A 26,241-nucleotide genomic window follows, 5' to 3' on the forward strand; every position below is an offset into this window, starting at 1 on the left:
GCACTGAGAATTCACACCATATGTGCCCTGTTCCAGTGCGCGGGTCTGTGGAGAGCCGGGTGCGAGCGGCGGCAGCACTTGGGGAAAGGAGCTGAGCGGAGACCAAAGTGAGCCAGGAGACAGTGGGTCTGCTGGAGACCGAATAGAGGGGCCGAGCGCCAGTTGACAAGCAATGGGGAAGAAACAGAAAAACAAGAGCGAAGACAGGTAGCTAGGGGTTGAGTGCGTACGGCGGCGGCCGCCGTGGCTCTGGGGGGTGTGCGGGTCTCGCCGGGCGCGGGGTTGGATCGGGGTCCAGGCTCGCGACCACTCTCGTGCGGCACTGGGCCAGGGCCCAGACTGGGCGGCGCGGGCCCACGCCCCCGGGCCGGGCGGGCACTTAGGGCCTAGACGGCGGGCGGATCCTCCCAGCCGAGCCTCGGTCCCGTAGCTATCTTTTCCCCGGCCTGAGGAGCGGGACAGTCATTTGAGGGTTCCCGGCCGCGCCGGGAGGGTCGGACGGCTTCGCCAGCGTGGCCCAGGCCAGTGCGAGCTTTTTTTCGCGCTACACTTGGCGAGGGTCGGGAAGTTCTTTTTATGCTTTTTGTACCTGTGAGTACTTGGGAAAGAAAGCAGCCTGAATGTGAAGTACGGCCAGGTTTCTCTACTCGCGGGCTCAGGTATGTTAGAGTTATGGGGAGGTGTTTAGCAGTTCGCTGTCTCTCAACTTAATCTGATTTGGATACAGTTCTCATTTATTTGAGGACTGATTGTCCAGCCTCCATGCTTTTCACTTTCCTTCTTCCGGCCTGTCTCTTTTGGTCGTTTCTTTGCTCTCTAGCCCTCCCCTAAGAAAGGAAGGGAAGAAGAAGAAACAAACCGGGGTCGCTCCTTTCTAACCACCTAAAATGTTTTGGGCTGGGAGGGAAAGGGTGTACGCAACTTACTTACCTAGAGATTTTTGAGACATTTCTGTGTCACATTCGATTGAGTTTTGAACTCTTATGATTGAAAGAGTTCACTTCCTGGGAGTGAACAACATGTGTTACTTTTCACGTTCATACACTGCCCACCAAATTTAAATACGAGGCGGAGAGTAAGGTAAATTAAAAAACAAAACTAATGCTTGTTCATCAGTCTGATTCAAAACAGATGAGTGGTCTTGAACTTAAGTTTACTAATTATAAATTGGAATCCTGGATCGTTTTCTCACCTAGCGTTTGACTAGCTTACGAGTAGAATTAAAAGACAACAAAGATAGTCTTGTATTTCAGTTTTAGGTCGATTGGAGGAAGTTAATTGGTTTGGAGAATAGAATTATTGTTAATCAAACCAGACGAATGAGAAAAAAGGACTACGCGTGATGTAGTGGAACACAAATTTCTGTATTTTTGACAGGAATTTTTGATGCAAAGAGTACTTTTTTCCTTGCTGAGAGAAATGTTCAGCTGCATCTAGAAAATAAATGAGTATAATAAACCTTTATGTATTAGTTACCTGGATTCAACCATTGTTAACACATGGCCTATTTCGTTTCATCCCACCTACTAGATTTTTTTTTTTTTTTTTTTTTTGAGACGGAGTTTCGCTCTTGTTGCCCAGGCTAGTGCAAAGGCGCAATCTCAGCTCACTGCAACCTTCGCCTCCCGGGTTCAAGTGATTCTCCTGCCTCCGCCTCCCAAGTAGCTGGATTATAGGCATGCGCCACCATGTCCAGTTAATTTTGTATTTTTAGTAGAGAGGTTACTCTGTTGGTCAGGCTCAAACTCCCGACCTCAGGTCATCTGCCCGTCTCGGCCTCCCAAAATGTTGGGATAACAGGCATGAGCCACAGCGCCCGGTCCCCAGCTACTAGATATTTTAAAGCAAATCTCCCTAGCATTTCATCTGTAAATCCACCAAGTAAATCTGTAAGAAATGTTAACAGTGATTCTTAAACATTAACAGTCAGTTTTCTAATTTTTCTGATTGTCTTATTACATTTTTAAAAATTTTTCGTTTGTTTGGTTTAGGATTACACAAATGTGTTCTTTAGATTTAAAATTACATATGTATGTGTTTTTGTTTTGTTTTGTTTTGTTTTTTGGAGATGGAGGGGCAGTCTCACTATGTTGCCCAGACTGGCCTTGAACGCCTGGTCAGTGATCCTCCCACCTTAGCCTCCCTGGTAGCTGGGATTACAGGCGTTATATATTACCCTACTTCCACTTTTTACTTTCCAGGCTCTTTCACAATGGAAGAAAGCCATTGGGAGACAAGATATTTATTCTTGTCTGTGTATTTTTAGGGAAAAGTGAGTGTCTCATTGTTTTATAATGGTTTTCAGGGATGGTGTAAAGTTTAAATTGCACACTAGACCCTGTTGTTAAATGATTGGTTTGGTACTGTAGAAGACATGCTGCTGGGTTTTTTTTGTTTTTCCTCTCAAACTAATCTGTGGTTTTTATTTTTTGGCTCATGCTGATGGGAAAGTGGTGGCAATATAATTTTAAAACACTTTCTCATATACTAATATATGAAGTTGAAACATTTTGTGAGTGTGTGTGTGTGTGTGTGTGTGTGTGTATAAATGCGTCATGGACTCCTTTTTATGAATAGCTTTCAGATTGTATCTAAGAAATCCTGAGCTTTAGCAGTCTCCTTTGACCAGAACTGCTTGGGTTTTTATTTTGGTCTTCCACATGAGATTGGGAGATGGGGAATAGGAAGTTCCATGCTGTGTGAGTTAGCTTTTTCCTTTGTTTATTTTACTGTTTCTTTCCTTTTTTCAAGGTTATTTTGAATATTTGTAAACAGGACAAAAACACAGACTGGAAAGAAAATCTGGAGGTAGAAAGTCCAATTTTAGGATTAATAGTTTTGTTTGTGTAAAATGAGATAGAGATTGGTTTATTCTCCTGTGTGAAGGTCCACACTTTAAATATTTTACTGTCATCCCACCTTCCTCGGCTGTGCCAGGCATGTTTCTGGCAAGGTGCAAACTGGGTAAGAAATGCACAGCTTTTATTTAGTTATCAAGATAAGGCATGGAACCACTTTTCAGTTTTTGGAAAGAACATAAAATACTTCACTGTCCTTAATTCTTATATTTAATTAATCCTTATTTTAACTTCTTACCCACTCAGTATCATTTAAAATTAGATTTTAACTTATTTACTTTTATTTGCATAGCATATGTTAGCGATTGAGATATTTATTCTTGTCTGTGTATTTTTAGAATTCTAGAACTTTGTTTAAATTCGAAGTTCTAGAATTCTCTTCCAGTTTGTTAAATTTTTTTTTTTTTTTGAGGTGGATCCTCACTGTGTCACCCAGGGTGGAGTACAGTGGCATGATCTCTATTTACTGCAGCCTCCCCCTCCTGGGCTCAAGCAGTTCTGCCTCAGCCTCCCAGGTAGCTGGGATTATAAGTGCCCAACAACATGCCCGCCTAATTTTTGTATTTTTAGTACGGACAGGGTTTCACCATGTTGGCTGGCTAGTTTCAAACTCCTGACCTCAAGTGATCCTCCCACCTTGGCCTCCCAAAGGGCTGCGATTACAGTCATGAGCCACCATGCCCAGCCTCAGTTTGTGTTACTCTGAGAATGAGATTTTGATATGGTGTATGTTCAGCAAGTTCTCCAGACCTTTTTCAGTTGCCTCAGGAAACTTGTTGAGACAAAGGCTAGGATTCAATAGCCATATATCAAACAAATATAATACAAATAGCCTAGATTTAATAAAGGAATGCATTTCTTACTTGCATGTATTTGAATTAATAAAATTCCTGTCTGCATAAATTCCATCAAAAAAAGATGCATAATCAGAGTTCTTTTAGTCTAGACTGTTCCTGTACTGATGCTTTATTAAGTTGATAGGAGAAGTAGTCCTAGTTTGCTATAAATTAAAAAGAAAGCAGACTTATAGACTTTTGTTGGTAGTAACTAACCTCTCTAGCCTTCCATGCTGAGATTCCGTTTGGGGAGGTCGTTCAGCTAATTTTAATGTTGCTTGCTCATTAGTTGTGCTTTATTTATCCTTCTAAGTTTATTCCAGTCTTGCAGTTAATCTATAAGGTGAGCAGAACGTTGTTTTACCGAGGAAGTGTGAGCGTCAGTGGTTAGGTTAGAGTAGCACTTCTCAAACTCTGGTCCTAGACTCCTTTACACTCTAATTCCTAAGGAATACAGAAGGCTTTTGTTTATGTGGGTTATATCTACCAGTTAGAAGTATTACAAATTAAAACTGAAAAGTTCTTAAAATATTTAAAATAAAAATAAACTTACATTATTTTATATAACATTATTAAATACATTTTCAAAAATAGTGAGAAGAGCTAAACGTTTTTGCAGACATCTTTATTATGATTTAGTGGAAGATAGATTCTCATATCTTCTTATGCATTTGATCTGCAGCATTATCACACATCATTTAGCTTCTGGAAAACTCTGCTGTACAGTTGTGAGAAAATGAGAATGAAAAAGGCTAGTGGCCTCTTAGTATTATTTTGAAAATAGTTTTGATCTTCTAAAATAGTTTAGATTTCCTAAAGAGATCTGGGGAATGAATTTGAGGACCGATGGCCTAGGGATTTCTAAACTGGATTTAGGCATTTGTGAGACATTTCTTAAGTTGTTTGATCATCATTAATGTATGTCTTACAGGTGCTGAGAATGCTTGAGAATATCCCTTAAAGACAACTTAAGACATATGTGGGCATGTTAATGCTCTTGCTATTTTAACAATTGGAGATTTTCCTTTTTTTTTTAAATGTAATACTTGTTAAGGTAAATATCAGTTGAGATTGATTTTAATCGGGAGTCCATTAAGTTTTTAGATTATTTGTGACACTTGACATCTTTATGGTGTAAAATCATCTCATTCAAGAAATATATTTAGGTTTAAGCACTTGAGTGCCAGATATTTTTCTAGATGCTAGAAATATATTTGTGAACAAATAACTAATATGATTTGATTTAGTTGGTTAATCGTATAACAGTAAAATATTATTATTTTCTTCATTTTAATCTTTAGGATTTGGCTTTTCCCAGGTATCTTAGAATTTTGGTTACTGTTAATGTAATCATTTCTCCTCCCCCCCCACCCCCGCCCACTTTCTTTTTTGGTAAATAGTAAAGCTTTTTTTTCCTTCCCTCCTTCCTTTCTGTTTAGAGACAGGAACTCACTCTGTCACCCAGGCTAGAGTGCAATGGTGTGATCGTTGTTCACTCCAACCTTGAACTCCTGGACTGAAGCAGTCTTCCCTCCCCAGTAGCTAGGACTGCAGGTGTGCACCACTGTACTCAGTTAATTAAAAAAAATTTTTTTTTGTAGAGATGGGATCTTGCTGTGTTGCCTAGGCTGGTCTTGAACTCCTGGCCTCAAGCTATCCTTCCATCTTAGCCTCCCAAAATGCTGGGATTACAGGCATGAGCCACCGTGCCCAGCTTGAGTTGTATTTTTGTTGTTGGGTTGTGAGAGGTCTTGCTATAGTCTGGATACTAGATCCTTATCAGATACATGATTTGCAAATACTTGCTCTCATTCTGTAGGTTGTTTTTTCACTGCCTTCATTTCTTTTTCACAAAAGTTTTTATTTTGTGGAAGTCCAGAAAAAGTCCACAAACGTTTTTATTTTGTTGTTTATTTTTTTCTGTTGCTTGTATTTTGGTGTATCTAAGAGAATCTGTTGCTAAAATCCAAGATCTTAAAGATTTACAAATATGTTTTCTTAAGAGTTTTGTTGCCAGTTGGGGGCAGTGGCTCACGCCTGTAATCCCAGCACTTTGGGAGGCTGAGGCAGGTGGATCAGGAGTTCGAAACAGCCTGGCCAACATAATGAAACCCATCTCTACTAAAAATACAAAAATTAGCTGAGCCTGATGGTGGGTTCCTGTAGTCCCAGCTACTCAGGAGGCTGAGGCAGGAGAATCACTTGAACCTGGGAGGCAGAGGTTGCAGTGAGCCAAGATCGTGCTGTTGCATTCCAGCATAGGTGACAGAGCCAGACTCTGTCTCAAAAAAAAAAGTTTTATTGCCTTACTGCTTGCATTTTAGTCTTTGTACCAGTTTGAGTTAATTGTTGTATATGTTATGATGTAGTGGTTCATCTGCATTCTTTTATATACGGATATCTAGTTGTTCTAGTACAATTTGTTGAAGAGAAGATTTCTTTCCTTATTGAAAGGTTTTGGCACCCTTGTCAGATCATTAGGTTCTAGATATATGGATTTATTTTATTTCTTTGGTCTGTATGTCTGAGTCTATGTTGGCACCACAGTTTGTTGTTTTTTGTTTGTATGTGTGTGGTTTTTTCTTTTTGTTGAGACAAAGTCTCACTGTCACCAAGGCTGGAGTGCAGCAACGCGATCTCCACTCATTGCAACCTCTGTCTCCTGGGTTCAAGCGATTCTTCTGCCTCAGCCTCCTGTGTAGCTGGGATTTTAGGTGTGACACCTAAAATTTTAGGATTTTAGGGATTTTAGGCACCACCATGCCTGGCTAATTTTTGTGTTTTTAGTAGAGGCGGGGTTTCACCATGTTGGCCAGGCTGGTCTCAAACTCCTGACCTCAAATGATTCACCTGCTTCAGCTTCCCAAAGTATTGGGATAACAGGTATGAGCCAGCGTGTCCAGCTGGCACCACAGTTTTGATTATTTTAATGTGAATTTCCTTAAATGAAAAATTTCAAACACATACAAAAGTAGAATAGTCTAATCAACAAACATATGTCCATGACCCAGGTTCAAATTCATTCATAAATGATCTTGTTTCATCTGCATTCTGCCCCCTCCCTTCTTTTCTACATTATCTTGATACAATCTCAGACATTTGTAAATATTTCAAGATATTATATAATCCATTATAAGACATGTTTATATCTTAAATATTGATTTTGAAAAGTGGCATATTTCATTCATTTGGAAAATGCAAATACAGTGGAATCTTCGTGTTGTCACATAAATGAAATGTCATTGCACTTTTTCAGAGGGATTTTTAAAACTAGCGTTTGAATTTATTGCTTCAGAAAATTCCATTTGGAAGTTTTATGATCAAAAGTACAGTAGTCATTATAGTGTTAGGCATGTTTTTTAATTAAACTGCTGCGTTGAAACTGGTTAGCTTTGCCATTCCAGAATAGTACTTTTTTCTTATTTATTAATGCCTATTTGGAATGTCTAACATGCAGCTTGGCATGGTGGTAATTGCAGAACTCATGCCTGTAATTGCAGAACTTTGGGAGGCTGAGGCAGGTGGATCAGTTGAGCCTAGGAGTTGGAGACCAGCTTGGCCAACAAACCCTGTCTCTACTAAAAATACAAAAAATTAGCCAAGTGTGGTGGTGCACGCCTGTAATGCCAGCTACTTGGAAGGTTGAGGCACGAGAATCGCTTGAATGAACCTGGGAGGTGGAGGCTGCAGTGAGCCAAGATTGTACCACTGCACTCCAGCCTGGGCAATGGAGCAAGACTGTCTCAAAAAATAAAAAAGAAAGGAATGTCTAACAAGCCTTGCTGGTTGCTACTTGTAGAAGATAGGTAGGTGGGTGGGGTGCAGTGATTCATGTCTGTAATCCCAGCACTTTGGGAGGCTGAAGCAGGAGGATTGCTTGAGGCCAGGAGTTTGAGGCCAGCCTGTGCAACATGGGGAGACCCCATCTTTACCTGCTTAAAAAAACAGCTGGGTGTGGGGGCATGTGCCTGTGGTCTCAGCTACTCAGGAGGCTGAGATGGGAGGATTGCTTGAATCTTGGAAGGTCAAGGCTGCCGTGAGCCGTGTTTGTGCCAGTACACTCCAGCCTGGGTGACAGAGCTAGACCCTGCCTCAAAAAAAAAAAACAAAACAGAGTTTTCTGTTCTCAGAGGGTGTTACATTTTAATGTAGCAAATAGGCATATGCACAGATAATACAGAGTAAAGTAATCAAGGAAGAAAATGGGGTTTGGGTTAAGTATGGGAGTACTACCCTTGAGATTTCACATTTGCCTCTTAAAGTTATTGTCTACATGTCTTTAAAATCCTTTTCTGATTAAATTTGCAATCAAGAGAGCATGCAGATAGGAAAGAACGGAAGTATGCTGTTTGTTTCTGTGTCTCTGGAATACTAAGGGTGACCATGAGGAATATTTGAGATCTTCAGTTGCTACTGTATTGCCAATAATTTCTTACACAGGTACAGCCAGACCATTCTAATGATGGTGTTCAGCAAGTTGGTTATCCAGAAATCTGGTCTTAAGAGTGGTTGTATACATAAAAATTTTTGTTAAAATTTATTAGTAATTATTAGTTTATTAATATTAATGATTCATTAATATTTACAGTGCCAGGCCCTGTACAAGTTAGGAGGGAAAAATCCTTAAGGATCAGAGTTAACTTCTATGGAGTACAGAGACTGAATTTGCTTTGAGTGCTTACCATGTGATCAGTTATTTTAGAACATAAGTTGTATTTCTTCTTAAGGTGTTTATTGAGAATGTGGATCTGAATTTTTAACAATATTATGTGTATCTCTAGAGAATCCTAACTGTAAACTTGTATCTCTGTAATTGTAAAACCCGAAATATTCTTTTTTTTTGCATTTTAGGTTTTGGGGTACATGTGAAGAACATGCAAGATTGTTGCATAGGTACACACATGGCAGCATGATTTGCTGCCTTCCTCCCCTTCACCTATATCTGGCGTTTCTCCCCATGCTCTCTCTCCCCAACTCCCTACCACCCGCTATCCCTCCCCTATTTCCCCCCAGCAGACCCCAGTGTGTGATGCTCTTATTCTTTTATTATTTATTTTGTTGAAACAGGATTCTACCCTATTGCCCAGGCTGGAGTGCAGTGGTCTGATCATACCTCACTGCAGCCTTGATCTCCTGGGCTCAAGTGATCCTCCCACCTCAGCCTCCTGAGTATCTGGGACTACAGATGCATGCCACCACGCCCAGCTAATTTTTTTGATTTTTAGTAGAGATGAGGTCTTGTTATATTGCTCAGGCTGGTCTCGAACTCCTGAACTCAAGTGATCTTCCTGATTCAGCCTCCCAAAGTGTTGGGATTACAGGCATGAGCCACTGTGCCAGGCCCGAAAATAGTCTTATATCAAATAGTAACAAGTATAAAATTTTGCAAAGTTCCAGTCTGCAGCATTGATTTGAAAGATGATGCCACTTTGTTGAATCTAAATCAGTGCTTCTCAAACTTTGTTCACTTGGAGATCTTGTTAGAATGGAGATTTTGATTTAATACGTCTGTGGTGGGTTTCTAAGATTCTGAATTTTTCAGTGTTTTTTAACAAGCCTGAGATTTTGCATTTTCAGCAAGGTGATGATACTGATGCTGCTTGTCCTATAACTATACTTTGAGTAGCAGGATCTAAATGACCATTTCCATTGTGAATATATTGCCTTTTATAATAGATTCCTTTTGAGTTCATCATGCCTGTACTAATAAGAGCTCAATTCTTCTGATACTTTTTTTCCAATTTGAACTAATGATTTTGAGCATTTTATCACAGTAGCTTCTCTTGACAAGAAGGTTTAATTTACCTCTTAAATGTGCATCTGATCTTTTTTATTAACCTGAAACAGTTTTGGGGGGTGAGGGTTGTAAACAAAAGTTTAGGTTGATGTTCTTTGACAGTATACTGTGATAAGGTGGCTATCCATATTCATCTTAAATCTTTATTATCAAATTAAAATTTATAACAGATAAAACAGAAGTTACTAGAGAGAATTTTGAAGCTTCTGAAATCCCTGCAACTCTGTGTTCCTCTCCACTTTTAGTTTGTAAAAGCTGTACTGATTTGGTAGTTAGGCATACTGGAATCTGTAATACATATGAACTTAGGATATGTATATGGAGGGGTCTACAAGGTTTGTATTCTCATCAAATTAGTGTATCTGAGATTTAGAAAATAAAGGATTAGGTTTAATTTTGTAGAAGGTGATAAGATATACATGTCCTTTGCATTGCATTGTATAATATAGTAGCAGTGTGGTTTCATATTCCTTTTAAAAGAGTCAAATTTTCATAAGGACTTTGTAAGCTGGGAGGGTTTTCTTTTGAGACATAGTTCTCAACTTACTGATTGTAGTACTTGAGGTAGAACTTCATTAAGGGAGTGGAGAGTGAGAACTGTTGGGACTTGTGGTTATAAGTGGTGAGAGCCACTGAGCAGCAATGACTGCTGGGCTTTCCCTTCTTTTGTCTTGTTTTTCCTCTTTTTATGTGTAACTGTTGAAGATCAAGGATGTTCTGGGTAAGAAGATGAACACTAAGGAGATGAGAAGTCAGAAGGCCACCTGTAGAAAAGACGGGACTGGATTTTCCCGTTTCTCTTATTGCAGCTGTTACTGCTGAGATAGAGTTAAGAATAAAGAAAAGCATTCCCTCTTATGCTCTTCTTCTTGTTTACTATTAAGAGTTTTGGCGAGGGATGGGAGGTAGAAGCAAAGGTAAGTGCAAAGGGGAAGCAACAGGGTTATATGTGACTTATCCTTCCTTTAGCACTTTGAGGTTTTGGACAATTTGTCCATCAACTTGGGGGTGGGGAAGGAGGCAGGAGTAGTGTAGTTTGGATTTTACTCTTCTACCAACATGCTTTGCATCGCCATAGACACTGGTGTTGATTAGGAACAGGAATAAATATGGGGAAGCTTCAGTTATTATTGTCTCATAACAAGTCATCCCAAACAGTGACTTAATACAAGAAAATTTGTGATTATTTTTTTGATTCTGGAGGTTGACTGGGCTTAAATCAACTGGCATTGTCAGCTGGAGCACCTCTATTTGATCTCTGCTCCTGACCTGGACATCCCCATTAGCTTAGCAGTGAGCATTCCAAGAGACAGGAAACTGCCAGGTTAAAGCCTAGGCCCAGAAACTGTAAGTTCTGTCATTCTTTTTAGCAAGCAGTCATACAACCCTCACGTTAGAGATAGACCTCCACCTCTCAAAGAGTGTCAGAGAAATGTTGGGCCGGGTTTAAAAACCTCTGCAGTGGGTAAAGAGGCATTGGAGAAGAGAGGTTGGTAAAAAGGAATCTTAGCCATCTTGGAGATTTTCAAGTGTGGAATAATTTGGAAAGGAGTTGGATTTCCTGTGTTTCTTGTCTAACTTTACATTCATTAGGCAATTTTTCAGTGGAAAATACCCGTAAAAAAAAATAAAAAAATATTTGCTAAGTTTGGAATTCAGAGGAGAGTTGTACATGAGGTTATTTACTTCTTTTCAGTGAACAACTTTTTTTTTTTGTAATATGTGTCTTGAAAAGACTTTGTACCATATTGGTCTCAAGATAAAGTACATGTCTTTTTTTTTTATTTTTATATATGATTTTTATTTAATTCCAAAAGCCAGACACCAAAGTTGAGTACATACCTGCATACACAATAAAGAAAGACTGTTTTTATACAACTGAAAAAATACAAGTTGTATTTTGTTCTTGACGCATAATAATTGTACATATTTTGGGGGTACAGTGTGATACTTTGATATCTGTATACATTGTGTAATGATCAAATCAGGACAATTATCACATCTACCACCTCAAACACTTGTCATTTCTTTGTGGTAAAAACATTCCAAATTATCTCTTCTAGCTATTTTGAAGTATAATACATTATTCTTAACTATAGTCATCCTACTGTGAAGTGGAACACCCGAAGTTATTCTCCTAACTGTAACTTTTTACCTGTTGATGAACCTCTCCCCATTTCCCCTCTTTCCTACTCTTCCCAGCCTTTGGTAACCATTATTCTACTCTCCACTTTTATGAAATCAACTGCTTTTTATTCCACATATGAATGAGATCATGCAGCATTTGTCTTTCTGCTAAATAAAATATGGCATATTTTATTTAATGTAATTGCATCCCAGTTCATATATGTTATCACAGAATGACAAGATTTCATTCTTTTTTATGGCTGAATAGTATTCCTACTGTGTATTCATACATTTTCTTTATCCATTCATCTGTTGATGGACATTTAGGTTAATTCCATATCTTGGTTATTGTGAACAGTGCTGCAGTAACTGTAGGAGTGTAAAAATCGCATAGCAATTTCATTTCCTTTGCATATATACCCAGTAGTGAAATTGTTGGGTTATATGATAGTTCGTTTTTTTGAGGAACCTCTATGATGTCACTAATGGCTGTACTAATTTACATTTCCATCAGCAGTGCATAATAGTTCCTCTTTCTCCATATCCTCACAATATTTTTTGGTCTTTTTAATAAAAGCCAGTTTAAAGTGAGATGATAGCTCATTGTAGTTTTGATTTGCATTTTCCTGATGATTAGTAAACATTGAGTGTTTTTTTCATATACCTGGTGCCCATTTTTATGTCTTCCTTTGAGAAATGTCTGTTCTGATCTTTTGCCAATCATTTAGTTGGATTGTTTGCTTTTTTACTGTTGTTGTTTTGAGTTCCATATATATTCTGGATATTAACCCCTTATTAGATGCATAGTTTGTGAATATTTTGTCCCGTTCTGTAGACTCTCTTCACTCTGTTGGCTGTTTTCTCTATTGTATTTATTAGTTTTGCTTTTGTTGCCTGAGCTTTTTAGGTCTTATTCAAACAATGTCATAAAGTATCTTCCCTGTTTTCTTCTAATAGTTTAATAGTTTTGGGTTTTACATTTAAGTTCTTAATTAATTTGAGTTGATTTTTGTTAAGTGGTGAGAGACACTAATGAAGAAATAAAGAATAAATGACATTTTTAAAAGACTCCTTCATTAAACATTATTTTTACTCCACATACTGTGTTTTCTAGCATCTAGTAAAGATACTAGAAAAATATTATAGATTTGTTCTTCTTTTAGTAACTTATAAAAATGCATAAATGGGCCAGGCATAGTGGCTCACACCTGTAATCCCAGCACTTTGGGAGGCCAAGGCAGGTGGATCACTTGAGCCCAGTAGTGACTATAGTTTTCATGTTTTATATTCGTCACTGTAGTTTTGCTTTTTCTAGAAATTCATATAAGTAGGATGATAAAGTACATAGTCGTTGTTGGCTGACCTGGTTTCACTTAGTACAGGATGTTTTTGAGACTCATCTATGTTAGTGCTTGTAGCATTAGTTCTTCTCTTTTATTACCCAGTAGTATTATTCCATAGCCTGGATATTTGACAATTTGTTTATAAATTACCTGGTAGGTGGGTATTTGGATTGTTTCCAGCTTTTCCTGATTTTGAGTAAAGCTTCAATGAACATTTGGGTTTAAGTCTTTGTGTGGACATGTGTTTTCATTTCTCTTTAGGTAAATACCTAGGAGTGGGATTAGGAGTGGGATTGCTGGGTCATATGGTAAGTGTGTATTTAACAAGAAGCTGTCCAACTCTCTTCCAAAGTGGCTGTGCCATTTTTGTGTTCCCTCTAGAGATGTATGTGTTCTAGTTACTCTATATCCTATCTCAACATTTGCTATTACCAGTCATTAATTTTAGTATTTCTAGTGGCTGTGTAGTGACAGCTCATTGTGGTTTTTTTTTCTTTTTTGAGATGGAGTCTTATTCTTGTCGCCCAGGCTGGAGTGCAGTGGCACAATCTTGGCTCACTGCAACCTTCATTTCCCAGGATCAAGCAATTCTCCTGCCTCAGCCTCTCTAGTAGCTGGATTACAGGCACAAGCCACCATGCCCAGCTACTTTTTTGTATTTTTAGTGGAGATGGGGTTTCATCTTGTTGGCCACGCTGGTCTCAAACTCCTGACCTCAAGTGATCCACCCGACTCAGCGTCCCTAAGTGCTGGGATTACAGAGGCAAGCCATTGTGCCCTGCCCTTATTGTGACTTTAATTTACATTTCCATATTATTGATGACATCCTGTCATGTGTTTGTTATTCTTTCATCTTATTGGTTATGTGTCTGTTCAAATCACTTTCCCATTTTAAAAATTGTATTTTATTTTCCATAGGCAAATCCTTTGTGAGATACATGTATTGCAGATACTTTCTCTCACTCTTTGTATTGCCTTATTATTTTGCTAATTGTGTCTTTTTTGTTATTGTTGTTTTTGAGACCTTTTGAGTCTTGCTCTGTTGCTCAGGCTGCAATACAGTGGCCCTCATGCCTTAGCTTTCTGAGTAGCTGGGATTACAGGCATGCACCACCACACCTGGATAATTTTATTTTTTATTTTTATTAGAAAAGGATTTCACCATATTGGTCAGGGTGGTCTCAAACTCCTGGCCTCAAGTGATGCACACACCTCCCAAAGTGCTAGGATTACAGGCATGAGCCACTGTGCCTGGCCTATTTTGTTAATGGTGTCTTTTTTAAAGTTAAACTTTTATTTCAAGATTATTATAGATTCATATGCAGTTGAGACAGGCTCTTACTCTGTTGTTCAGGCTGGAGTGCAGTGGAACAATCATGGCTTACTACAGCCTCCCTCTCCCCGGCTCTCCATCTTCCCATCCTAGCCATTGGAGTAGCTGAGAGTACAGGCATATGCCATCATGCCAGACTAATTCTATCTGTCTCTGTCTTGCTCTGTCACCCAGCTAGAGTGCAGTGGTGTGATCTCGGTTCTCTGCAACCTCCGCCTCCTGAGTTTAAGTGATTCTTCTGCCTCCGCCTCCTGAGTAGCTGGGACTATAGGCATGCACCATCATACCCACCTAATTTTTGTATTTTTAGTAGAGACGGGGTTTCACCATATTGGCCAGGCTTGTCTTGGCCAATATGGTGAAACTCCTGACCTCGTGATTTGCCCACCTCCGCCTCCCAAAGTGCTGGAATTACAAACATGAGCCACTGTGCCTGGCCTGCCTGGCTAATTTTTTTGTAGTTTTTGTGGAGATGGGGCCCAGGCTGGTCTAGAACTTCTGGATTCAAGCAGCGTTTCCCCTGAGGGCTTCCCAAAGTGCTGGGATTACGGCATGAGCCACTGTGCCCAGCCATTACCTAGATAATGACATTGATACAATTCACTGATTATATTCAGGTTTGCCCAGTTTCATTTATACTCCTTGTATTTGTGTGTGTGTGTTTATGTATTTAGTTCTATACAATATTATTACATATATAGGTTTGTAAATCCATTACACAGTCAAGATGCAGAACATCAGTGCAAAAATCCTTCATGTTGTTCATTTGTAACCACCTCCTTCTTGTGCTCCCCACCCCAACACACACCTCACCTTCTCTAACCTCAAATGTCTTCTACATTTCTAAGTTTTGTCCTTTCAAAAATGTTGTATTAATGGAATTAAATATGTATGTGACCTTTTGAGGTTGGCTTCTTTCTACTCAGCCTAATTCTCTTGAGAGGTATCCAAGTTCTTGCATATATCAATGGGTTATTCCATTTTATTGATGAATAATATTCACAGAATGGGAATGAACTACGGTCTATTCAGCCATTCACCTATTAAAGGACATGTGAGATATTTTCAATTTTTAGCTATTGAAAATAAAACTCTATGAACTTTCTACAAGTTTCTTCATGGAAATAAATTTTTGTTATTTAGGTATAAATGTGCAAGTACATTTTTAGTTTTTCAAGAAATTGATAGACTGTTTTCCAGAGTGGCGTTGCTGTTTTATATTTCTACCAGCCGTGTATGAATTTTCCAGTTCCTTTCTATTTTTACCAATATTGGTAATTATCACTATTATGGGGGAGGAGGGCATTCTATTCTGATATGTGGTGAATTGTATGTAGCAATATCCCCTTGTGGCTTTAATTTGCATTTCCCAAATAGCTAATGATGTGGATGTTTATTTGCTATCTGTGTATCTTCAGTGGAATGTCTTTTCATGCCTTATGCCCATTTTTAATTGTTTGGATTTATTTTACTGTTGAGTTTTGAGCACTATTTGTTAAAGAGGCTGTCCTTCTCTGCTTTTGCACCTTTGTCAAAAATTAATTTGTTGTACTTAGTTTTTGAGATGGTGTGGTGTCTCCCTCTGTTGCCCAGGCTAGAGTGCTGCAGTGGTGCTATCTCAGCTCACTACAACTTCTGCATCCCAGGTTCTAGAGATTCTCTGTCTCCCAGGTTCAAGTGTTTCTCCTGCCTTAGCCTCCGGAGTAGTTGAGATTACAGGTACATGCCACCATGCCCAGCTAAATTTTTTTGTATTTTTAGTAATAACTGGGTTTCACCATGTTGGCCAGGCTGGTCTCGAACTCCTGCCCTCAGGTGATCCACCCGCCTGGGCCTCCCAAAGTGCTGGGATTACAGGCATGAGCCACCATGCCTAACCTCCCCTCTCAGTTTTTAAAAAATTAATTTATAGAAGTTTTAGATTGTGAAGATATTGCAGAGTCTCCATATGCCCCACACCTTGTTTCAATTGAAGAACCAATGTTATAAGTGAAGTGCATACTTTGTAGATTTCCTTAGTTTTTCTCTACTGTCCTGTATCTGTTCTAGGATCCTATACAGGATATCACAGTACATTTAGTAGTCATTTATCCTTAGGTCTGTCTTATCTGTGATAGTTTCTCGAATTTTATTATATCACTGATCTACATGTTGATCACTTGACTGAGGCTGTCTTTGTCAGATTTCTTCATTAAAAGGTTACCCTTTTCTTCCTCTTTCTATATTGTACTCTTGGGAATGACATCATTGTACACAGCTCATAGTTTAGGAGTGGAAAATTATGTTCCACTTCCTTGAGGATGGAATTTATTTAGCTTTCTTCTGCGTAATTTATTTAGCTTTCTTCTGCACATATTTGTCTCTTCCCCATTTATTTAATCATTTCTGTTAGTGTGACTTGTGGAATTATTTCATACTTTAGCTTATAATTTAATATTGTTAATTTGTTCTTCTAATTAATTAACATATTAATTTGTTGCTCCCATTGACCGTTGGGAGCTCTTTCAGTTGGCTTGTGTCCCTCTGTCATAGACTCAACATTGTGTGTGTGTTTTTCATGTGTTTTGGCATTTCTTATTTGGGTGTTTTCTGTTTTTAAATCACTTCATCACTTCCTACCATTACACAGTGCTCCAGGCTTGTTTTGTCTCTGTCCAGCCCCCATACTAGAATCAGCCATTTTGCTTTCTTACCAGGAATTGGTATTGTCGGTTTCTTGGATTTTAGCAATTCTGATAGGTATATACTACTGTCTTCTTGTTTTAATTTGCATTTCCCCATTGACAAATAATGATAAGCATCTTTCATCCACTCCCCCTGCCTCTAATTTGACAAGGTGACTGCCCATATTTTAATTGGGCTGTTGTTGTTGAGTTTTAAGAGTTCTCTGTGTATTTTGGATACAGGTCTTACAGCTAGTAGTGCTTTGCAAATATTTCTTTTGGTCTGTGGTTAGTGTTTTTATTTTATTACTAGTATCCTTCTCAGAGTTCTATTTCTGGGCTGCCTCTTCTGTTGCATTGATCTGTGTGTCTCTTCTTTCACCAGTATTACACTGTCTTGATAGTAGCTTTATAATAAATCTTAAAATTGAGTAACGAGTCTTGCAGCTTTGCTCTTCAGTATTATGTTTACTTACGCTAAGTCTTTTGCCTTTCTATGTAAACTGTAGGAAGTTCAGTACACATTGAATTTCATAGCTATGTTTGAATTTTTCAAGCAAGTAATAAACTAGATTATTTCCCATTTTCTAGGAAGACAGTAGAATCTGGTGTTAAGATGTGGGCTTGAATTCTTGGTGTGCTACTTTGTAGGTGGGTGGCCTTTAAAAAATTACCATCTTTAAGAATAATTTCATGTAATTGTTATGAATATTAAGTGACAGTGTATATGTCTAGGCATTGGTCAGCACAGTGCCTGAATATAAGCATATTAAAAAACTGTTCATCTTTTATTGTTAACCAGAATAAGCATTTCAGACTTAATAGTGTACAAATGTAGTCCTGTACACTGTTATCTAAGAGATGTTTATTGGTGAATTCTCCAGAAATGTGGCTAACTACAAGAAGATTCTTGAAGCTGTTTTGATAAGGTCAATATAGTTTGGGTGAGGGCAGATAAATTTTTGGAAATGAGATGCCAGACTTCAGCCTTCTCTTCTCATATAGTTGTCAAAAGCTGCCATAGTGTGAAATGATGCCAGAGATGCCTTTGGGGATACTCCTGGGAGATGCTGGGGCAGAGTTATGTTCTTGTTAACTGATGAGACCTGAGACTTGTCCTTGATATTTTTCTTACTCCTTTCTATATACATCCTATTGATCACTTCAGTGTTGTTGGTTTGATTCTCTTAATATTTAACTGATTTATATTTTGCCTGCTACTGCTACAAGTCAGCTGCTCATCATTTCTCATTACAGTTACTACAAAACCTTCCTAACTGTTCTCCTTGCTTCCTGATGAGTCAGGATTCAGCCCTGCCACTCATACCAGAGGTAGCATTCTAAAATGCATTTTTTTTTTTTTAAGACAGGGTTTCACTCAGTAGCACAGTTCTGGCTTACTGCACCATCAACCTCTTGGGCTCAGGTGATCTTCCCACCTCAGCCTCCCAAGTAGCTGGGACAAGAGGAATGAGCCACCATGCCTGGCTAATTTTTATATATTTTTTTAGAGACGGGGTTTCACCATGTTGGCCAGGCTGATCTCAAAATCCTGGGCTCAAGCGATCTGCCTGCCTCAGCCTCCCAAAGCACTGGAATTACAGGTGTGAGACACTGCATCCAGCCCTAAAATGCAAATTGGATTATGTTAGCAGAAGTAGACATCTGGCTATAGAATCAGACTTCCTGGATTCAAATCCCATGTCTCAGAATTGTGTGATCTCAGGCAGATTCTCTGTGCCTCAATTACTAACTAGTTACTTCATCTATAAAGGAAGAAGAATAACAGTGTTCATACCTGGTGCACAATCACCTGGAAATATTGCTGCTAAAAATATACTGTGTAGCTCCTATCCTCAGTTTCTGGTTCCCTATATCTTGGGTGGAATCGAGAAATACATCATGCACAAAAATTTCTTAGGTGGTTTGGATAGCCTTTTGTGAGCCTTCTAGAGGCATGACACACCTTGTTTCCTTTAGGCTTTTGTACTTACTTTGTCTAGTATGTGTACCCCTTTGCTGTGAAGCCTCTGACTTGCCCATTCTGGATTTGGTACTGTAGGAAGTCACCACTGTAGCAGATCAATGTCAAATTATCTAAAACATAGGAAGAAAAGGGAAACATTTCAGTTCTGGCCAACTATTTATAAAAGTTCTTTTACTTCAAGGCATTTAAGCATTTTGCCATTTGTGGTTTACTGGGTTGCTGCCTGTCTTCCCTATTAAGCTCCTTAAGTCTAAATTCTATATCCTCAATGTCTTGTCATATACTCTTAATTATGTTTATCACATGGTTGGAAGTTACTTATTTTTAGAAATTTTCTTTACTGAAATAAAGCATCTCTTTACAAGATGTTCATTATAAAGGCCATGTTACATGAGTTGTTTTCTTACTGTGCCATTTATTTGGATTCGCGTGCCTTTGCTACGTGTGCATTTCAGCTTGGACCTCCTTCATTTTCTGTAGGTTTTAGCTGGAACTTACTTTGGTTTATTTCAAGTAATGTTGGTAGATAAGGACATTATAGGATGGAAACAGAAATGAACCCAGGTGTGAGCAGGTTTAATTCTGGATTTTTGGTTGAGTATTTAGTGAATCCTTCCTAAATCATTTAGATTAGGATATGAAGTTATGTTTTTCTTAGGACAATCAATCCTTGTGCATTTTAGTTTTCCCATAGGTAAAATGAAATAATAGCCTAGATGATTGATCTCTAAACTTCCTTCCAACTCTGAAATTTTTGCTATTCAAAGTAAAAATGCACAGGGGTCCAAATATTTAGGTGTTGTTATTGATAGTTGAGAAATAAGACTTGTTTTATGTTTTAATATCTCTCCATTTTATAATTAACTTCATTCAGACACACACACAAAAAAACCTTTGGTATCTGCAAAAGTTAATTTCTTTTCTTGATTACCCTGATTTTTTTCTGGAGCTTTTCATTATCACTCTCCCTTATTTGAGAGTAATCCAGAAACTTCACTGAAGCAGATGCAGGGAGGCTGATAAGTAGATGTAACTTGTGTTGTCATGAAACAACTTGCCAAATTATTTTATTCATCGTGCTGGTAATGCATGAAAAAGGTTAAAATGATAAAATTTTCTGTATAGTGAGTGATTATTTTGCTCTTGAGTAACCTTTAGGACCTCTTTGTTTTCATTTAAGTGCCAAGGATGACATTGATCTTGATGCCTTGGCTGCAGAAATAGAAGGAGCTGGTGCTGCCAAAGAACAAGAGCCTCAAAAGTCAAAAGGGAAAAAGAAAAAAGAGAAAAAAAAGCAGGACTTTGAGTAAGTATATTTTAAACATATTTGATTTTTATTTGTTTTGGTACTAGATTCATTTAATAAAAGCATGCCAGTGCTTCACAATGTATTTTAATCCTTTTCTAGTGAAGATGATATCCTGAAAGAACTAGAAGAATTGTCTTTGGAAGCTCAAGGCATCAAAGCTGACAGAGAAACTATTGCAGTGAAGGTGAAAGACAGATCTTTGCTACCTGTTCGTGTTTCATATTCTGTTCTTGCTTTCCTACTCTTGTTGTTTTGGGGAGCTACATTTGGAAACTTTGAACAGTGTACAATATGTTAAAACTTCTATGGAATCTGATGCCAAAGGGATAAATAGGAATGTAAAGGTATTTTATGGTATGTTGCTTGTTCAGAAAATTGGTACATTTGGAGATATGATGTAATCCCTGATCCCCACCTTCAGTTTTCTCTATTGTTTCTTTTTTTAATCCTTCAAATTTGGATAAGCCTCAGAGTAATTGGAAAATGATAGATATTTTTTCTTTTTTCAACTTGCCCCTTAGGCTTTCTAAAGTTAGTAAATGTGGACTGGTGATTCGTTCTTGTTTCGAGAGCCCTTGGATTCTGAAAGTTAAAATGAATGTGAGGCGTATCTGAGGCCAAAGCCAACCTCTCACACTTGGTTGAATTTTATATTCCTGTGAAAAAGACTTTGAAAAAGATTTTGAAATCATTTTGAGATTTTTTTAAATGTTTACTTAATGAAGCACATGACTCTGATCTCGATTATAATTCTGTTAATTTTATCTAACAATGGAAATTTTTTTAGCCAACAGAAAACAATGAAGAGGAGTTCACCTCAAAACAAGATAAAAAAAAGAAAGGACAGAAGGGCAAAAAACAGAGTTTTGATGATAATGATAGTGAAGAATTGGAAGATTCAAAATCAAAAAAGACTGCAAAACCAAAAGTGGCAATGTACTCTGGGAGTGATGATGATGATGATTTTAATAAACTTCCTAAAAAAGCTAAAGGGAAAGCTCAAAAATCAAATAAGAAGTGGGATGGGTCTGAAGAGGATGAGGATAACAGTAACAAAATTAAAGAGCATTCAGGAGTAAATTCTTCTGGTGAAAGTCTTGATGAATCAGATGAATTTTTGTCATCTAGAAAAGGACAGAAGAAAAATCAAAAAAACAAGCCAGGTCCTAATATAGAAAGTGGGAATGAAGATGATGATTCCTCCTTCAAAATCAAGACAGTGGCCCAAAAGAAAGCAGAAAAGAAGGAGCGCGAGAGAAAAAAGCGAGATGAAGAAAAAGCAAAACTGCGGAAGCTGAAAGAAAAAGAAGAATTAGAAACAGGTAAAAAGGATCTGAGTAAACAAAAGGAATCTCAGAGGAAATCTGAAGAAGAAACTGAAAAATCCAAAGTGACTCTTGATACTGGAGTAATCCTCGCCTCTGAAGAGAAAGCAGAGACTCCCACAGCTGCAGAAGGTTGGTTAATACTTTAAAGGAAAGAGCAAAAGGCTTTTGATTTACAGTGTAAGTTGTAATCATTATGCCCCAAGGTCATTTCGTTGTTTGTCCATGGTTATAAAGGCACTTTATTTTAAGGAGCCATCTAAAAAATTACATCTAAGAATCTGACTTGATTTGTGTTGTTAATCCTTTACATACATAGTATAAATATCTTTCAAATTACATACAGACTGGAATTTTTATAGAATTTCATTATGAAAACTATTTTTTGCTGTTGATAAAGACTATGAAAGTTACTTAATGAAAAATTTTTTCTTACTTTCTAATAACTAACTGTCAGATAATACTTGAATTCTTTCCTGTCTTTAAAAACCTAGTTCAATTTATGAAATTCACAAAGAATTGTTTTCATGAAGTTGCTGATACTTTGTGCTTTACTTAAAACTCAGCATGCTAAAATTAGTTAATGTCTTTTAAGCAATAATGAGCCTTTTTTTTTTTTTTTTTTTTAACAGAACCAATTAAAAAATAGAAGTCCTAGCTAAAGATCAGATGGTTTGTATGGCCATACTGTCCTCTTAAAACAGTAGTTTTTCTTTTGACTGGAAAATTTTTTTTTTTCCTTTCTCCCCAAGTATGCCCTACATATTTGCAGACTGGAAAACTTTTAATGGGAAAATTGACATAACTTTTTTTTTTTTTTTTTGAGATAGAATTTCACTCTTGTTGCCCAGGCTGGAGTACAGTGATGCAATCTCAGCTCACTGCAACCTCTGCCTCCCAGGTTCAAGTGAGTCTCCTGTCTCAGCGTCCCAAGTAGCTGGGATTACAGGTGCCCACCACCATGCCCAACTAATTTTTGTATTTTTAGTAGAGATGGGGTTTTGTCATATTGGCCAGGCTGGTGTCGAACTCCTAATCTCAAGTGATCTACCCACCTCAAAAGTACTTGGATTGCAGGCATGAGCCTCCACGCCCAGCAACTTTTTAAAATGCTAGGATTTTTATTATCAGGATATCTTTGAGGAGGAGCATCATGAAAGTACCTTCATAGCTTTTAATTCTTTAGAGTTCTTGGGGTATAACTGTATATTTTTATATTTTATCCTACTAATATCCCCCTGAAGTAGGCATTATTCTCATTATCTCCATGTTGTAGAAGTGAAATTAGCTACAGAACTTAGGTTCATTGTTAGGACTTCAAATAGGCATCTGTCAGAAACCAGCCACTCTTCTCAGGTACCATGGATTAAAAGATACAGTAGGTACCGGATTGCCCTTTTGCTACTTACAGTATTCTTCGGTCATACTGTATTCCTCAGGACATCTGAGGAATTGCAGACTTCTCAGGAGGCCATCTGTGAGTTACTCTGAACTCTTCTAGTTATTGAAGTGCTCAGGATGCCCTGATGCCTGTAAAACTTAGTCTGCTGCTGGCATCAGCCTTGGCCCATTATGTTCTTGAATTCTGGTTGGGTTTAAACATTTTACCTTTATTCGTTTTTGGTAGATGACAATGAAGGAGACAAAAAGAAGAAAGATAAGAAGAAAAAGAAAGGAGAAAAGGAAGAGAAAGAGAAGAAAAAAGGACCTAGCAAAGCCACTGTTAAAGCTATGCAAGAGGCTCTGGCTAAGCTTAAAGAGGAAGAAGAAAGACAGAAGAGAGAAGAGGAAGAACGTATAAAACGGCTTGAAGAACTAGAAGCCAAGCGTAAAGAAGAGGTATGTTTTCATGAAGTTGGTTATACTGATATTGTATTTAACTTAAAATCTATTCTCTGTAAAATATCTTTAGTTTTCTAATAATGAAAATTTCATAGTTGCATGGTAATTCAGTTATATTATTGTTCTGATACAAATAATAAGATGAAGAGGTACAGCACATCTTATCTTTATTTTCCTTAACAGATTGCTTGACACATAAGTTGTGTATGTATCATTGCCAATAATCTGATGTGATGTTAATTAATAATCATGTACAATATTTAAAATACTTTGATTTGGAATCTCCTGACATAATACTTTGCGTGTGTCTCAACAGATTTATTTGAAGTTTGGATTGTTTACATTAGAATTATATAGTTCATTAAATGCATACAGGTTTTGTCTGACATGTACTCTTTTATAGGAACGATTAGAACAAGAAAAAAGAGAAAGGAAAAAGCAAAAAGAAAAAGAAAGAAAAGAACGCTTGAAAAAGGAAGGAAAACTTTTAACTAAATCACAGAGAGAAGCCAGAGCCAGAGCTGAAGCTACCCTTAAACTCCTACAAGCTCAGGGTGAGTGATACTCTTCATTAACTGAACAGTCAGAGAGCTCTGCACATGTAGTTATATCCCTTAATGTTTAGAAGCAGAATTGAATTTGCATCAGGACAGTTCCTATGAAAATCTGTGAAAAAGTTCAAGAAAACATAAGGAATAGGTGATGTAGTTTCATTGTTTAGGAAGATGACTTCTACGTGCGGATAAAAATATATATGTAAATGATAGTATGTCTAAATAAGTTCTCTTTCCACAAACCATAATAGCGATAATAATAGAATAAGTTCTTATATACCTATCAGCCAGCTTCAACAGTTAAGAACATTTGACATTCTTGTTTTGTACCTCTCCATCTACTTTTTTTCCTGGCGTGTTTTAAAGTGAATCCTAAAAAATAAAAAAGAAATACAGCAATTCCCAGATAGCATATTAGTTTCCCCATATGACCACAGTGAAAAAATATTCATGACTTTTTTTTTTTTTTTTTTTTTTAACCTTTTCCTTGCATTCTGACACAAGATATCCCAGGTTCATCTTGCATGGCCTGAGACCTGGAATCAGTTGTTTATCCAAAGAGCTTTGGTTCCTTTTAGGCGGGGAATAGTGTTTAGAGAACCACAACTGGGCATATAATATATTACTTTTTTGAAAGGTACGATTATTTTAAATAGTGTCCTTGCTCCAATAAGAAGAATGTATTGGGACCTCTCTTAATTTTTGTTCCTATTTTCCCTAGATTTTCATAATACAGTCATTTTGGTGTTTATGGTATAATTATAGTAATAGCTACCATTTATTCTGTGTGTAGTATGTAACTGATGCTACAGTTGTCCTCTACATTGTCTATTTTTCCCTCATAAAAAATCTTATAGCTACTTTTACTTCCACCATATAGATGAGGAAATGGTGGTTCAGAGAGTGTAAACAGCTTGTCCGAGACCACAGAACTAAAATTAAAGCTGGTCTGTGCAACTACCTTTTTCTTACCCATAATTTCAGCTGGAAGCATTAGATGTAAAGAAACCCAGTACTTAGATTTTAGAAAGTTTTATTCTTTACTGAGAATATAGCCTTTTAAAAATTTTTAATGGAATTAGGTACAGATTCGAATATAGTTAGCACGGAAGAAACATCAGATTTCATTGGTGACTGTTGGAGAGGCTAAAAGCACCCATGAAGAACTTGAGATGGGACCAAGCAGGGAGTAGTTCGCCAGTCTCAAAAATACTGTTTTTAAGGAGTAGTTAGACTTGTAGTTATGGAAATTACAGTGTAAAATGACATACTTTTAGCATCAGTCTTTGGGATAGGCTTGTAAGAGATGAACTCTCCAGTGACATCTCTGACCCTGGTCTCTTATTCTTCATAGTGTTGTCTAATGTTTACCATCTTATTAGTTCTCTATTGTCTATTAATAAAAGTCCAAATTCCTTAGCTTGACATTCAGGGTCCTTCCCCCACAGTCCACTCATGTGAGTCATCTCATTAAAAGATCTACGGTGTTGGTTCATCATATCTTTGAAAGACAGCTTCTTAAATAAAGATCGGTTACCACATTTATTACCTAGAATATTGTAAAACTTACTCATTGAGCTGAAAATGTACTCTCAGAGTGTAGTCATCTGCAGGTGTTTTCATATAATTACTCTGAAATGTGCAGCAGGTTAACTTTTCAATCATCCTTTAGCCTGTGACTACTAAGCATATATGTATATGCACACACGTATATTTATAATATATACTCATATATAATATGCATACCTTATCAATAATATGTAATAAACTAATTTCAGGCAAAGAGCTTCTTCAAGAACTTGATTGTGATGTCTCAGTTTGCAAACTGAATGGAATGTCTAAACACATACAAGTCTTGGTGTTGATTACAAATACAACAGCTTATTTGAGGGTCCATGACTAGAGGAGTAGTCAGTTGATTAAGTCTAGGGTGTTATAGGGACCACCCTTCAAGTAATCCAGCCTACAGTTTCCCCTCAGGCCCATGCTTTTCATCTTAGTAGATGTAGGCTGCTAGGCAAGGAAAACTCTAATAAAACTGATTATCTCTGCATTATCAGCTGACTTTATCCTCTTTCTTTGGTTTCTTTAATATGTTTGTCTTATCATTATAGCTCTGGTTTTACTGTTTTATCCATTCTTTAGCACATACATAACACACATCCATATATATTCATACTTTAGAGTTAACATTTTAGTCATTTTCCTTTATTAGTGACTTCACTCAAAATCCCATGGTATACAATTTCTGTTCTTTATTCTAAGGT

The 26,241-nt window shown here is 37.5% G+C and overlaps 1 protein-coding gene across 4 annotated transcripts in view; it reads left to right on the top strand.

Annotated features, from left to right (window-relative positions):
- The first annotated feature begins 5 nt into the window (after positions 1-5).
- The window catches only part of EIF5B (eukaryotic translation initiation factor 5B), a 59,302-nt gene continuing 33,066 nt past the window's right edge, over positions 6-26,241 (top strand). For 2 of the 4 annotated variants that reach the window (XM_017964094.3, XM_017964095.3), the window contains exons 1-6: positions 6-207; positions 20,125-20,250; positions 20,353-20,461; positions 21,041-21,710; positions 23,206-23,417; positions 23,824-23,974. In XM_017964094.3, the coding sequence (XP_017819583.2) occupies positions 173-207; positions 20,125-20,250; positions 20,353-20,461; positions 21,041-21,710; positions 23,206-23,417; positions 23,824-23,974 (1,303 nt within the window). In that variant the 5' untranslated portion in view covers positions 6-172. The remainder of the gene's footprint in view (positions 208-20,124; positions 20,251-20,352; positions 20,462-21,040; positions 21,711-23,205; positions 23,418-23,823; positions 23,975-26,241) is intronic. The other 2 variants (XM_002757416.7, XM_078348786.1) reach the window with 1 other exon arrangement.

This window comes from Callithrix jacchus, chromosome 14 (assembly GCF_049354715.1).
Source record: "Callithrix jacchus isolate 240 chromosome 14, calJac240_pri, whole genome shotgun sequence".
NCBI lineage: Eukaryota > Metazoa > Chordata > Mammalia > Primates > Cebidae > Callithrix > Callithrix jacchus.